Source organism: Pararge aegeria, chromosome 21, assembly GCF_905163445.1.
Source record: "Pararge aegeria chromosome 21, ilParAegt1.1, whole genome shotgun sequence".
NCBI lineage: Eukaryota > Metazoa > Arthropoda > Insecta > Lepidoptera > Nymphalidae > Pararge > Pararge aegeria.
The window spans coordinates 15,274,831-15,291,437 of NC_053200.1; the positions used below are offsets into that span (position 1 = coordinate 15,274,831).

Consider the following 16,607-nt stretch of genomic DNA (forward strand, 5'->3'; position numbering starts at 1 on the left):
ATAGAACTGAGCTTAAACGAGATTCAGCGTGGAAATCGCTCCGTGTTCAACTGTGCAGAGTGGACGAGGGCGCTGGGGGAGGGAATTTCGTGATTATCCATTGTTGGCCAATATTTGAACTTTTGATTTGCTTAAACATTTCTCCCTCCAATTTTTATGTCTTTAATGTACACCAATATGGACATGTAAACCATCCGTCAGGCACCCAGGTGTGGAGCGACCTGCTAGTCTTAACTGATGATAAGTAAAATATACTTTACAGAGCCTCTAACACTTGTGGAACTGAGACAATCTATAGAAAGACGGAACTACCCATTTACATACTCGTAACTCGAGCATGTAGCTCGGAAAAACGATGAACGCAACGTTGGTTTTACTTTTGTAAACATTCGAAATGTGATTTCAAACTATTTTTGAAAGTCCAGTCCTTGAAGAGATGCCAAACTATACGTTGTCAGAAAGTATCATAATTTATGCACTGTTAATAGAAGTCTTTACGATAGTTCGCGTTCGCTCAAATTGTTAATGTCGACAAAGTTTGAACTCTACTTTATCTCCTAATCTATTTGTTAAAAAGTTAATACACATACGATTGTTTCGATCTTCAATAAATTATCGATAATGCAATGACTATTTTAGGAAGGATATAGAGGAAATATTTATAGAGGACCTGTTGTACTTCAAGACTAGACGGGTCAGTACTGTGTGTGTAGAACAAATAACGGGCTTTCCTAACGCAAAATAATTATGTACCAACGAAGTTGAAGGAAACTATGTGAATAAAATAAATAAATAAGCCCTTTAATCCCAAGTAACATATTAAACATCGATTAACAAAAATAAATAAAGAAATAAACAAAATAAAGAAAATCTAAATAATATTCATGCATTAAAGTTAGTTAGGTAGCCATCTGCGGGTAAAAGCCTCCTCCATCTTGCCCCACTGCACTCTATTAGTGGCGAGCCTCATCCAAGTGGGTACTGCGACAGCTTCGCGGTCTTTCGCGCGGCCTGCTTTGGTCACGGGGCCACCAGTGCAAGACTCGCTCGCTCCAACCATGTGAATACTTTACGTAAATTATCTGTGACACATAGGCAACGTAATTACGTAGGTGTATTCTATGCCCAAATAATGATGATTGTAAAATATTAATTTACTAGTGCATCCGGCAGACGTCGTCTTTGCTTTTTTTGACCGCTATTTGTGTTTTTACACAAACATGGAACACACAAACAAAATTTCGTAAAAATCGGTCCAACTGCTAAAGAGGAGCTAGGTTACAAATACGGCCCACGGCCTTGGACTCAGAAAGCAGGGTCGCTACCCACTGCGCCAGTCGGCCGTCAAAAGATTGCTTTATTGTAGCGTAATTTTTATATATATAGACTGCTTTATAAGATTCCTTTTGGCTTGCATTATTTCTGAATATTTAAACTTTTTTTTACTTAAATATACTTATATTACATCTGGATTTAAAAACCCATTTCTAATAGTAATCGGTTCAATAGTAACAGAGTTAATAAACTGCAAACAAACCAATAATTATAATAATATTACTCTTGTTAGTGAAAGAAAACGTCGTGAGGAAACCTGCATTCCTGAGAGTTTTCCGTAATGACCTCAAAAGTGTTTGAAGTCTACTAATCCGCGCTGGTGTTGTGTTTCCTTGTAGTGAACCGGTAATGGGTTGATATGACAATGATGATTCTCATTAGTATCCCACAGCTGGGCTTAGGCCTCCACACTCAAAAGAGAAAGAACTTAGCGCGAGTTTGACTCTATTATATCCCTTTTTCTGCAATGAGTCAAGGGCTATGCCCAATCGTGGGAAATTCATTAAGCTAATGACGATAGTACAATCTCGAGGTAACTTCAGTTGAGTGGAATCAGATGGCGTCTTTAAGCAATTTAGCAGTAATTTAGGCAATTATGCTGTAAAATATTGTCAAGAAAAAGTGCGTACTTCCTTTAAAAGAAATACATCAGTGGTTTTTTTTTTTTATTCAAGGCAGGCATGCGCTTGACGACTAAGATGCCTGATGCAAAACAATGGTTAGATCTAAGTTGGGGCGCGCTTAGCCTAGATGGCATTCAGGTTCTATGTAGTAGGAATCACTGTTTACAGCGTTCCAAACTATAGCGGTACGTATCAGGAATATGGATTAGGATATCAGCCACAGTTTATGGCGTCTCGCTGTTCTGTGGTAAAATGGTGCGGTAGGAACAAGATAAAAATGGTCCACGGTTCTTAAAATTAAACTTCATAATAAATGTATAAATATGCAGTGTTTTGTCAAACTTCACCTGACAGCAGCTTTAAAATATCAGAGCGTGATAAAATACTGAACATCAATACCGACGTTATACCACTTTAAAAAAATAAGCGTAGATCTATCTATCTAAGCTAATAAATAATTAAGTATATAGTAATAATTCGGTAACTCAAAAGGCTTTTCTTCTTTCCAGTCATCACAATAACTTCGTTAGTATTAAAAACTGGCGCTACAAGTTTTTTTCAATTAAAACCTGGGAAAAATAAAAGCGCGAAAGTTAATCAATTAGTCAATAGCTCACAGGATGCAGGGAAAACTGTAAAGTCCACAGTTTATAGCCAATCAAGTTGGGAGTGTTTGCGCAACGCGACCTGGCAACACTAATTTACCGCCGCTGCGAAATATCGATGCATATTTTTGACTGTGGCAACACCGTGATTTGTGGGGATGTAACGCGTGGCGCACATGCATGAATTTTTAATTGCTTCACACGAAACGACTTTTAAATGAAACAAAAAGTTTTACAAACATTTTTATATTATTTGTATTTTATTATGTTCAAACTTTGTCCCTTCACTTAGGTTTAAAGTTCTATTACTAAAATGATGAAACTTAATACTTTTATATTGCTTAGTTGGGTCTCTAGATTCAATTTATTTTGAGATTATATTAGCGGTTGTATAGAAATAATACATTTAGCGTGGCATAAGGGCAAGAAGAAAGCGGGTATCCTATAAAATGACTTCATTTATTTATTCTATAACAAAGGTTTTATAATCAAAATTACCATTGCACAAGATATCAAAATTTGCGAAACTGGTATCCGCTAAGGCGGAGTTCTTATTAAATCGACTCTTAAAGAGGTAAGGGGTTGGAATATGGGAGGTAAAATTGTTGGGATCTCAGTAATATACCATATTCTCTAATGCGTTTTATATCTAATTCGATATTTTTAATATAACACATATTTACACACTAAAATTATCTTTATATATATATTTCTTGTGTGAGTGTGTATGTCACTGAATTCCTCCTAAACGGCTGGACCGATTTTAATGACTTTTTTGGTATGCGTTTGGGTGGCACCCTGGATGGTTTAGATTCACAAATCAGCTCGACAGATGGCGCTGGGGTCCGCTAGTTTTATATAAAATTAAATAATCGCATTAATTCTATTTATTCTCATGACATATCTCAGTAATCTTTAACATAATTTAATGACTTACATATGTACATTTATTTGTGATTCTGACATGCATGAAATCGAAATTGAATAAAAGTATATGCTTTTTAAGTTAAGTTTATGAAATCGGAATAGTTTTAAACAAAACACCTCTTGTTTGTGTTTTTTTTCAACAATCCTCTAAGGTGTGTAAATAATAATTGAAAAAAATTGTATGACCACCACTTCGGCTTTTCTTTTGGGGGGAAAAAAAAAATGTAAATTGTGTATTATAGTATATTTTGGAAGCCAAGTGATACTGCATGCTGTAAAAAATCATGTCTGTTCCACTTTAATTTTTTTTTTTGTTTGTAGTTATATCGGCAATAGAAATACATCATCTGTGGTAATTTACTTCTACTTACAATCACGGTTAATGAGATACAGTCCGGTGACTGAAGGGCACCGACAGATAGACGGACGGATAGCGGAGTCTCAGTTATAGGGTCCTATTTTATCCCTAGGGTACGGAACCCTCATAAAAAACGAATTCGCGGGAAACCTCTAGCTAGTAATATTATACGGAATTATATATAAGTTGGAAATGCTTGTTTATAGCTATGAGGAGCTCAAGCTATCTTGAGCACTTGAAATAGTCTTACAAGGAAAAGGCGAGGCGGGGAACCGTCATATATTTTCAGCTTGCGTTGACACTTTATGTACCTACCAGTGAGTACACCAACATACACATTGTTATGTATGTATTTAATTTTTGTTTATTTATTTATGGGTATCAAGTAACGAGGCCCAATAAAAAAAACTCATAAAATACTATACTATATATAATTTTGACAAAGCGAGTTTACTTGTTCATCATTATCATCGTCAGTCTATTGACGTTCCACCGCTGGGAACAGCCTTCCTCTATCACAGGTGAGGACTATTAGTCCTACTATTAGTACTACTATTAGTCCTTAGACAGGACAGGTCCACCACACTACTCTATTGCTGATTGGTGGGTTTTAGCGATTATTATCACAGAGTCCAGAACTGATAGTGTCAAGTGATCTTCCGTGACATCCACCAGGATAAACCAAGCTATTATCCTAACTCAATTTCTTAGCAGAAAATCCGGGAATCGATCCCAGGTCCTCGTGATCATAATATGTCATGATAACCACTAAACCAACTAGGCAGCTATACACGCGACTGAATATATTTTGCTATCTGTATTTATGTATTACACATCTCTAATAGAGCTTTTAGTGCTGTTCGTGCAACTTAGATATCCATCTCCATTTAGAGTGAGTCGGCATTCACCTAGATGTATTAAATGTATTCTAGCATGATTACTTTGACACGTGTAAACGCTCTAGTAAAGTGATAAAGAAAGGCTGTCGCATTATAAAAATATCATCCAAAGCCTATAAATATCCACTGCTGGGCTAAAGGTCAGGTATGGTAGTCACCAATGAGTATTGGTATTGGATTCCTTTCCAGAAAGAATACCAATACTCATTCACTCAGTATTGGTATCCTCTCTGGATTCCTTTCCAGAGAGAATACCAATACTCATTCACTCAGTATCGGTACCTTCTCTGGATTCCTTTCCAGAGAGAATACCAATACTCATTCACTCAGTATCGGTACCCTCTCTGGATTCCTTTTCAGAGTGAATTCCAACACTCCTTCACTCAGTATTGGTATCCTCTCTGGAAAGGAATCCAGAGAGAATACCGATACTCATTGGTTATCGGTTGTCAATGAGTATTGGTATCCTCTATGGAAACGAGGGAGAATTCCAACACTCTTACTGACTTCAATTGGCTGCTCGAAGAAGAAACAACACATATTTCATTCGGAAAAATTCACTTATCTGTTTTCAATAATGCGCCAAAAAAAGCAAGAATAACTTCAAAAACATTTTTTTAAACATGTACACTCAACCTAAGCTAGCTTAGCGATGGAATGTGAAATCGGCGCACGGGTTCCCGGATGTGCTCGCTGGTCTATTTGTCACGGGCGGGATATCCATTAGATAGTTTTTTCTGCAGTTTTTTTAACTGATTGAAATGATGACGGCTTTTCAAAAGCCTGCACTCCGACCTTTGGAATCTAGAATGGACTATGGATATGTTTTTTCATTCGCAATCAAATGGAACAAATATTATTTACCTTACCTAAACCAAATTTCAAGTCGATAGCAATTAGAGCTTCACCGGTGACATGACCGGATTCCATTTCAGAGCGTTGAAAACTTTATCGCGACAAAAATACTACGTGCATTTTTCTATTACCACTTTTATCCATATTTTTTATTTAAACATTGCCAATATAATTAGAACTAATTTTTAATTAGCATCTTATACATAAAATATACAGCTGAAGTTTTGTTTGTTTGCTTATTTACTTGAACGCGATTTGACACGTTTGATTTGAAAAATTCTTTCTATATATCGTCACGCTAAGACCAATAAGAGAAGAACGTATAAATTGGGTTTTTTTTTATTCTAGAAAGGAAAAACGGCTACGTTAACCGTTTAGGTTGTTTCGATAAAATCATGTATGACAGAGTTATTCCCCTTTAAAAGTTCTAAAAAAAGTCCGCGAGAGCATATGTCTATCTTTTTAGGTTGACTTATACGCGGACGAAGAAGCCAAGATACGCTAGTTTAAAAATAAAATTAAAAGAATGCCTCTCTAATAGAGTTAAATATATATTCAATTTGTCAAATTCAAATTCAAAAATGTTTTATTCATGTAGACCTTAACTGTCTCATTTTTTTCCGCAAAGGATCAGCATGGCTTTAAAGCGCGGAAATGTAGCCATCATTCTTGGCAGCATTCCACATGGGCATGACTTTTATTTTGCCGTAGAAACGGAGTTATGTAGTATCTTGTTCTTTTGGTTATAAATTTATCTCTTTTGATCATGATTTCTTACTGCTATATTAGTATATTTTTAAATTTTTTTGTGGTATTGGTATTTACATTATACAAGTTTAAAACGGCGTGATATTTGTATGATCTTTGTAAATTATCAATAACTTAACCAAAGAGTTTACAAGTACTGCGTCAGACCTTATCGCTTCGTGTCCGTGGGCCGCTACTGAAAATCAGCGTTGTAAAATTCCTTCGCAGATACTGCCTATGCCATGATACTGCAACACGGAGAGGAGGTCATTGACCATAATGACGTAGCACGTACGTTATTTTAAGTGGTTTTTTTTGTTGTTTTTGATATTAGAAATATCGGTATCGTTGCTATCGGTGAGCTTATAAATACATAGCATCTTTTATTATCTTCCCAAAATCGTTGGTTGTTAAAACCCCAATTTAAACCTTCTTCTTTTATTGGTCTTAGCGTGATGATATATGGAAAGATTTTTTCAAATCGGACGTGTAGGTACTCTACCCGAGATCATCAAGTAAACAAACTAAACTTCAGCTGTATGTAAGAGGCGTTCAAATTTATATCAACCCTTTTGAGGAGCGGGGTTTAAAATTATCTGCGATGCAACCACTGCACTGAATGGTATTAATTTTATGAAGCTTTAATAAAACGCAGCGCGATGTGATAATAATAATTAATTTTTATTCAGCCACGAGGGCGGCCAGGCTTCCAAGCCAACACTCCAGTTCAATGCCATTAGTGAGGAATTATATAGTTTTCGAATACGAAATTACACTTCGAGTTTCTCCATATACCTATTACAACCAGCGAGCGGCCCAAGTGGAAACTTTGTTTTTTGGAAGTGAAACTTCGGTACAATCGTTGTGATTTCAAACCGGATGCAACGGAAAAAACGGCAGGTAAGAGACACAAATACAAAAATGTGTAGGATGAAGCCGGCAAAGAATGAGACAGAAATATAAATACTATTTTATCTGTTTTTTTCCTATTTAAGTTACCAAGTAAATCCAATAACATCTAGATAAAGAAACAAACACATACAACGTATATGACAGAGTGAGATAGAAAACATTATTATTTTTTTTACCTTTTCTAGTTACCATGGAAACTAAATAATAAACCTTACATTTATCCTAATAGTTCTGATACTCTATATCCACCGAAATCTCTCGAAGGCTATTTTTCAGAAGTTACACTTTCGTCGTGTGTGAATAAAAAGCACAGGATTTTTTTTTATTTCTCTACAAGTTAGCCCTTTTATCTGAAATCCTACCTGAACGGCTAGAATGGGCAGGAAATATTTTCTAACCGGATTAAGCACAAAATGCTATCTTCTCCCACAACTTTATCAACTCTCCGAGCATTGCCGAACGGTGGAAACGTATGCGAATATTAATGAACGCGGGTAAATTCTCCAATACCTTGTTGCTATGCTTTCTACAAAGGTTGTCTGTAAGAGATTGCTTACAGCAATAAGGCCGCCTTTGCATGTCTACATTGTTTACTGTATACTCCTTAATGTTTCTTCTCCTGTGTGTTTACGTGCAATAAAGTGTTTCTTCTTCTTCTCTTTCTCGTTCCTCTCTCCTCTCCAATATGCTTCTTAACATTCATATTTTTATCATTCCTCGTCACTGAGAGCATGCGTGCTCGGCTCAGGCTTCGGGAGTCAATATTACTGCTCGCCTGTGATAGATCTCAAGGGCATTCGAAAATAGCATGTCTAAGCAAATTGTACACACCAATAATCGAAGGGCCTTCAAATCAAAAGCGCTTACCACTGCGAAAGGGAGTTCATCTAATTTAGTAATAATTATTTTGGGACAACGCAGACGGCCCACCGGATATCGGAAAACCATCGATTATAAACAGAGCTATACAGATATTATACAAAAATTCAAATTCAAATTCAAAATTTCTTTATTCATGTAGGCCTATCACAGGCACTTATGAAGCGTTCATACATATTTGTTTACATAATTGTAAGGGGATGGTGATAACTTCGTTCGCCAACTTAAATCGAAAGCTACGAGGGTTCCAAACGCGCCCTGGTCTAATAAGAGCCCACAACAAACTTAGCCGGGTAATTTTTTTTTTGTTAGCACCATCTCACAGTAAATTTATATAAAGCTATGAAGCTAGAGCAATTCACACCCAAGCTTTTTTATCGTTTAAGTAATCCTTAATATTATAATAGGATTTTTCTGTTTCTGTTCTGTTTTATATAAACTTTGAACTTATTGAGAGACATCTCAAAGATTTTATTTGGTAATTTGTTATAAAATAATATACAATTGCCCTTGATTGAATTAAATGTAGTGTAGTATGTAAGGATTACACGGTTTTTTTTTGCAGTTCTCTTATTTATTTATTTGTTGACTTTTAACTATGTGCAATGAAGAATAAAATAAGAATTATGTAGGGTAGGAACACGTCCTACAAATTGCTACCGTGTGTCTGCCAACCTATGGCGTAGGTGTATCATATGCCTGTAATTACTTCGGCGACGACTCCCTTAGACCGGAACACAGAAAGCAGCGATAGAAATTAGCACGGTGGTAGGACTTCACAAAAGCTCTGTCACAAAAAGCTGGCCTACAACTAAATAATTATATTATTTACTCGTAAAAGTTATCGAGGTATAAAAACTCGTCCTAGGCGCACAGGTGAGTTTTATCTGAATTCATAATGGCGACAACATTAAAGCGATCGAATTATCGCGAATACGAACTCGGAATGGTTATTTTATTTGTCACCGAAAAGTTTTTCGGGTTTAAACGTAAGTAAGTTATGTTTATACCTTTGCTAGCTGTTGCCTGTAGTGTCGAATCGATAATTGTAACCGATATCAAAATGGATATCGAAGTCAATATCAAAATCGATTTGGTAATCGATAACTACAATTGATTTTGATATCGTAATTGATATTAAAATCGATATCAAGCTCGATATAAAAATCGATATCAAACTCGATATAATAAGCGATACTGTAATCGATATTGTAATCGATATCAAAATCGAAATCATAATCGATATCAAAATCGATATCGTAATTGATATCAAAGTCGATATTGTAATCGACATCAAAATCGGTACCAAAATCGATGACAAAATCGATATCGATTTCAGTTTTTTTGTATCGTAATCGATAACTATGATTGATATTGGGATCGATATCGTAATTGATTTTGATAATTGATATCGCAATTGATTAGGGTTATCGATATCATTATCATATCAGATTATTGCGATTTCGATTGCAAACGCGATAATAAACCCATGAAACTGATTTCCAGGTACTGCTGGAAGTTAGATGGTCATTCGGTTTTAATCAAAGTTTTAGCGGACGAAGTCGCGGGCAACATTGAGTTATATACATACATGACACATATGAGTGAAATGATTTCGCTATATTGTACCCCAGTAGCTGGATGTGGTAGAATGTTCCTGCATAACTATTTGTCGCTTGACTGAGCGCAAAATCGCGCCTAAGCAATATTCGGTCGAATGGCAAGCTGGATGCCTGTACACGTAGATATTTTGCATATTGAAATGTTTGCGTTCTTGAAATTATTTTATGAAAGATCCAAGAAAAATGTATTACTGTGCAGGTCTTAATACACCTATCTATAAGTGTAGGTACATAATATACACTTACTTATTTTTAGCAGACTTCCTTCAAAATGAACTCCTTCGCTATTGTGTGTTTTTTTTATACAGGTTCGGGCATAACTCCGTTATGTGTAGACGGTTTTGCAAAATTCTTGTTTTGTTCCAGAGGTTTATTCCTAAATAGGTCATGTTTATTTAATGGTCAATTTATACACATCTCATGTAGAGTTTCGGAGACGGATAACGGAACTCTTATAAAAGTTAACAGCCATTTTTAAACAAGAACTACGATTTCTTCTATCGCATAAAATATATGCATTGTTACGCAATCCCATAACAACATTACGTCTGTACAATCCAAAGGGTGCATTATCATCATATCAAAAGGCATGGCATGGGGTCCTCCCATAAAAAGAAGGGGTTAAGGCCATAGTCCACCTCGCTGGCCTAGAGTGGATTGGAGACTCCAAACGACTTTGAGAACATTACGTAAACTCACAGGCATGCAGGTTTCCTCATGATGTTTTCCTTCACCGCTGAAGCAAGTGATATTTCAATTACTCAAAACGCACATACCTTATAAACGGGTCAACGGGTACATATCACGATAATATTTTTGGATTTGTCGATATTTCTGGACTGCGTAGGTACGAGATGTGAAGTCGGATGTCACGGGCAGAATCTGACTACCCGCTTTCGTGTTCTTTTTGTCGGTATTTCACGAACTGTTCAACACACTACACTGACAACGTCACTTTTAAATTGAGAAGCTGTACGATTTCTTGGTTTGCATAATTCTACCACTGGATTCCACACACTTGCTTATTTACTATAAAAGTTAGAGATGCGTGCTGGGATTCGAACTCGGCCCCCGAAATTGAAGTTGAAGTCCTACGAACTGCGCTATCACAGCTATCGACAGTGTTACGAATATATAATTAATATATTGGAATTCAACCACATTTTCTATTAAATTCAGTAGTAGTAATAGCAAATTGTTTGCGCCTGGAAGTTAGAAAATTAGAAACTTTTTAAAATATTTATTAAAAGTAGGTTTTTTCATGTCAACCAATGCATTCCATTACTTTTTTTTTTAATTCCGTTACAAGTTAGCCCTTGACTCAGCAATCTCACCTGTTGGTGAGTGATGATGGAGTCTAAGATGGTAGCGGGCTAACTTGTAAAGGAGTGTGGTAGTCATACACCTAATCGGTTTCGACGCGACATCGCACCGGTACACTAAATCACTTAGTGGCACGTCTTTGTCGGTAGGGTGGTAGCTAGCCGTGGCCAAAGCCTCCTAACAGACAAAAGGTCTGGTTGCACATAGAACTTTTGTACCGCTTGTGTCCAGCAATGCCCTGCGAAATGCATCTACTTCGTCAGGGGTCTAACAACGCTGCGTTGACCGGTACGAGGTCGCAGTTCAAGCACCTTGAAACCCCCACATCTATCGGTTCTCCGAGCTATGTGCCCGGCCCATTGCCACTAGCTTCACGACTATTGAGCTTTGTCGGCAAATCTGGTTCATCACCATCACCAGTGGCGTGCAAAGATAGAATTGCGTTTGGAACCCTCGTAGCTTTAGTTTTAACTTTACGAATGTGGTTATCGCCATCATCTCACTACCGGGTAATTCTTATGTACGCATCAAAAGTGCCACCTATAGGCCTACTTGAATAAAGATATTTTTGACTTTGACTTTGAATAGAATAGAAAAACTTAATTGCATCACAACACAATAGAAAAATATAAGGAAAACAGTAATAGTAGTACTTAGTGCTGGAGTGCACAGGCGGCCTTATCACTAAAAGTGATCTTTTAAAGGCAACCTAAGCGTACGAAGCCGATAAAAAAGTGGAAAGAGGATGGTGCATAAAGTATGTAACCAAAAATTAAAATAAACTTACATGAACATACAATCTACATTTACATATTAACTTCAAAAATACCGATATAAATTTATATATACTATAATAGATATTTATGATATATATTTATAGATGCACAAATACATTGCCTACCAAAAAAAATCATACAACATAGAAGAATTTTTCAATTTTATGCGATCTTCCTGCTTTATGCCTACCCTAGTTAAAGCCCAAACTGACATCAACCCATTACCAGCCCATTCCAGAGCCCTGGTCTCCTCCCACAATGAGAAGGGGTTAAGGCCGTAGTCCGCCTAAGGGCGCTTGTACACGCTAAGAAAATTTGCCGTTCCTGCGACAGACAAGACAAATTTTTCGTGTAGACGACAAGAATTTTGTCTGTTCCACACACGAAAACTTTTCGTGTCTTCCGCAGACAAGACCAATGGAAACGTGTACACGACACGATTCTTTTCGTGCAGTCGACAGTCGGGCGTAGGGCGCGCAAGTAATAACAAGTGTAATCAGTGAGTTTCGTTTATTTATATAAATGTTAACTACAAAGCAAAAAAGAATGATAATTGCATATTATTATTATAACAAAATAAAAAAGGAAACAAAAAACAAGAGACTTTACTGGGTTCATCCAATTATACAAGAGAAAAATGGGTTTGGCGGGTTCATTACCCTTTACCGTGTCATGCGACAACATGAGGAAAAATTTGTGGATTATTTTCGCATGAAAATGTCTACGTTTGACAAGCTTTTGACAACAATAGAAAATAATATACGACATGAAAATACCAAAATGCGAGAAAGTATTCCTCCATACATTAGATTGGCCGTAACATTAAGGTAAGTAATTTTTTTAAGCATATTGATTTGAACGTTATACAATAATAAATGTCTTTGAAGTGTTACATGTTTCCAAATTCAACAGACTCCACATGTTCATATTCTTCAGAAAAGTCAAAGTGAAATTCATCTGTATGCGATGTTTCCACACTACTAATAGTTTCGGTGTCAAATTCAATGGATGTAGATTTTTGAGTACTGTAACCTGGTCGAGTCGAGTATGATGGGCCGGGTACGTTAAATGACGACGTAGAAGGCTGCGTTGTTTTGTAATACTCAGTACTCCATTGATGCTGAACATCACTTCCCTTTCGTTGTTGCGTAGAACGCACAAGTTTTAAAACTTCAAACTGGAAATCCACCATTTCCTCATCACTGAACTTATCAACACTCGGAGCTATACTTTTAAAAAATGACATGGCACGGCTCTCTTCTTCTTTGGTAACAGCCTTTATAAATTCTGCCATATTTTTGTCCACCTCGCTAACATCCTGTTTCTTTTTTTTCGCGATCGGTGTATGTTCTACGGGACTTTTTTCCACGTTTGTTGTTTCGGGTATATTTGACTCAGTGTCTCGGCGTGTTACAATTTTTGTCAAAAATAACATTTCGTCGTAAAAATCACATTTACGAATCTTCTTAGCACCCGATCCCGATTTCATTTCTTTAAGTCTTCTGTGACATTTCATCCACCTATCTCGCAAACTTGTCCATTTTTTTGCTGTAGACTTTGCTGAAACAAAAAACGAACTACCGTTAGAAAGTAGGTACCATCTATTGCAAGTAGACATAAACTTCATATAAAAAAGGAAATGACCTCATTGTAAGAGTAAGAACACACTTGCAATTAATCGCACTGCAAGTTGCAAGTGTGTTCTTGCTCTAAGACATTGTTACAATTTTTTACAGATACATGGCAACTGGAGATACCTTCGCACGTCTTCATTTCGATTTTCGAATCGGAATAAAAACAATAGCGAACATTGTACGTGAAGTTACTCATCATATTTGGTCAGAATTATCTACAGTTTATATGCGGATGCCAACACAAGAAGAATGGTTGAATATAGCACAAAGATATGAAATAAATGCCAATTTTCCACACTGTCTTGGAGCACTGGACGGGAAACATATTAGAATAATTAAACCCGAAGAAAGTGGATCAATGTTTTTAAATTATAAACATTTCTTTTCTATTGTTCTCATGGCTATTGTGGATTCCAACTACAATTACATTTTTATTGATGTAGGGTCGTATGGTAAAGAATGTGATTCAAATGTTTTCAAAGAAACACAGTTTTGGAAAAAACTTGTTGACAATACGTTAAACATACCATCCCCATGCTCTATAATAAATACTAACTATATATTACCATATGTTTTTGTAGCTGATGAAGCTTTCGCACTTCATGCTAACGTACTTCGACCCTACGGTGGTAACGAACTCACAAAAGAACAAAAGATATTTAATTATCGCTTGACAAGGGCAAGAAGATACGTCGAGTGTGCATTTGGAATAATGGCCAACAAATGGAGAATTCTGCACCGATCTTTAAACTTAAGTCTCGATTTAACAGTTGCTATTGTAAAAACTACTTGCGTTTTGCAAAATTTTATTCATACAGAAGAAGGTCACGTTGAGCCTTTAATCAATCGAGACCGATTAAATAGTCCATTGCATTTAGAAGGCAATAATCTCACAGCAGACGAAATTCGTCAAAAATATACTGAATATTTTTCCTCTGATGAAGGATCACTGCCATGGCAAGATAAATACACATAAAAAATAAGTTCTAAAACTAAAACCCGACTACTAAATTTTAATCCAAAAAGTGTGAAACAAGGAATTATTCTTACCTGCCATATTGTTTAAATAAACAATTACATGTTATATTTTTTTTCATGTTTATACGTATTTTATTATAAGTATTAGTCATTATCGTTTTTAGCAAAGCCGTGTCCGTATGCTACTTAGCGCTATTGAACTTATGATTGCTTGCAACTTAAATCTTTTATTGTAGATGTATTTAATGTGGGTAACGACAATGATTAATATTTATAATAATATATAGCTATATAGAATATATCTAGTAATCTGTATTTTTGAAAATTGTAAAAAGATAGTAATATGTTGTATGTACTTACCATATTCATTTTTTTTGACATTTGTCATTTCGTCGAAGTCTTTGTTTAAGATAGTAAATATTTCTCTCCATGCTTCGTATGTGAGTCTTTTATCTTTATATATGTCTAAAGTTTTGTCCCACAATACCGGTCGTCCTTCTACTAAAGTTATAAGTAACTCATCAGCCATTTTGTACTCTACGCTGCAATACACGTCCACACCAAACGCACAACGCACAACAAAAACTGGGCTGGCTCAACCCTACTACACCGCCCCCCCGCCGCTCCGCAACAACGTTCGCCGCGTCGTGTCTTGCGCAGACAAGATTTTTTTTCGTGCACCGCTGCGAGCAGTGTACACAGTTATTTTCTAGTTACGACACGAATTCTTAGGTACGCCCGGCGTTTTTTCTTAGCGTGTACAAGCGCCCTTACTGGCCCAGTATGGATTGGTGGCCTCCACACACCTTTAAGAACATTATGTAGAACTCTCAGGCACGCAGGTTTCCTCACGATGTTTTCCTTCACCGTTTAAGCAAGTGATATCTTAATTACTTAAAACGCACATAACTTAAAAAATTAGAGCTCGTACCCAATGCGCTAAGTCTCTTTATTGGACAACTATAAATCGGCATACAAAAGGCGGACTGTATGCTAAAGCGGTATCTACCACGTCAGTACTTTTTACGTACTTGTGGGTAATGAAAAAGGCATTGTCCATCGCCCACACTGTCTTCGAGTTGGCTGACATTCATCTGTTGTTTCGGCACACCTCTGACTGGCGAAACTAATTAGGCCCGAGGTAGGCCTGCCCAGTTTCGTCAGCGTGTTAATCAGTTAGATATCTAACTTTTAGTTAGTATTTTAGTTAGTATTTAACTTTTTTTTATTATTATTATTTTTTTTAATTGTTTTTAATTTTACTTATTTTTTTTTTTGTTTTCTTGTGTGTTTCTTGTATTGTTTCTAAGTTTGTGCAATAAAGTATTCTAAATAAAAAAATAAATAAATATCAATTATTCATTGTAAAGTCAACATCTCCTGAGGATGCTCCGGTTTCGGAGCGAAACGTGCGTAGAACGTACATTGCAGAAGATCTGTTTGGTGTGGAGTATAAGAATTGAAGAAATTACAAATTACACCATACAGATTCTTCTGCTTTTCGCGGAGTATAGCAAATTAATCTTCATTTTCATAAAGTATCATGGATTTCCGCAAAGTAACGCTTCTATCCAATATTTAATCAGTAAGAGTCTAACCTCTACGTATCGCGTGGCGCAGTAACCATAGAGATGTCCGTGGATTCGGTTATCCATCGCTTATAGTTTAAGATTTTATTTGATATTTAACAACATCGCATATTTACATTCTCAATTTTTGAAATCACTCAAAATGTTGTTTTAAAGGAATATTACAGCGCCATCTTTGTTGCAGCGCATTAACCACTTCGTAAAGAAATGTCCAAAGAATATGGTTAGCTAAAGGGACTGGTACAAAACCTAGATGTCACTATACAAAACAATATAGCGTTTACAGCATAGATGGCGTGGAAGACGTTAATCGCGTAGATTTTAATTTGACAGGTTTAAAATGGTATTTAATTAAGATTTTTTCCAAGGATTTCTTGAAGAAAAATAATTATTACGGACAATATTAAGAGGAAATAATTAATAGTTATTGTTTTCCGTACCACATTCCAGCAGATTGCAGTGTTCGCGAAAATGATTAGCATTCTACTGTGCCAACGATTAAAAACATAATTACCTACCTCAACAAAATACCTACAGCTGCTTTA

At 36.2% G+C, this 16,607-nt stretch overlaps 2 protein-coding genes across 2 annotated transcripts; one reads left to right on the plus strand and one right to left on the minus strand.

Moving 5' to 3' along the window:
• The first annotated feature begins 12,158 nt into the window (after nt 1-12,158).
• On the plus strand, nt 12,159-14,784 carry LOC120633309 (protein ALP1-like). Its single transcript, XM_039903498.1, has 2 exons — nt 12,159-12,688; nt 13,598-14,784. Exons 1-2 carry the CDS (start codon nt 12,384-12,386, stop codon nt 14,469-14,471), a joined length of 1,179 nt encoding a protein of 392 aa, XP_039759432.1. The 5' UTR covers nt 12,159-12,383; the 3' UTR covers nt 14,472-14,784.
• On the minus strand, nt 12,688-15,234 carry LOC120633310. The gene is made up of 2 exons (XM_039903499.1): nt 14,834-15,234; nt 12,688-13,421 (listed from the first exon to the last, which is right to left on the minus strand). The coding sequence occupies exons 1-2, from the start codon at nt 15,000-15,002 to the stop codon at nt 12,751-12,753; spliced, it is 840 nt and encodes a 279-aa protein (XP_039759433.1). The 5' UTR covers nt 15,003-15,234; the 3' UTR covers nt 12,688-12,750.
• Nucleotides 15,235-16,607: the final 1,373 nt, after the last annotated feature.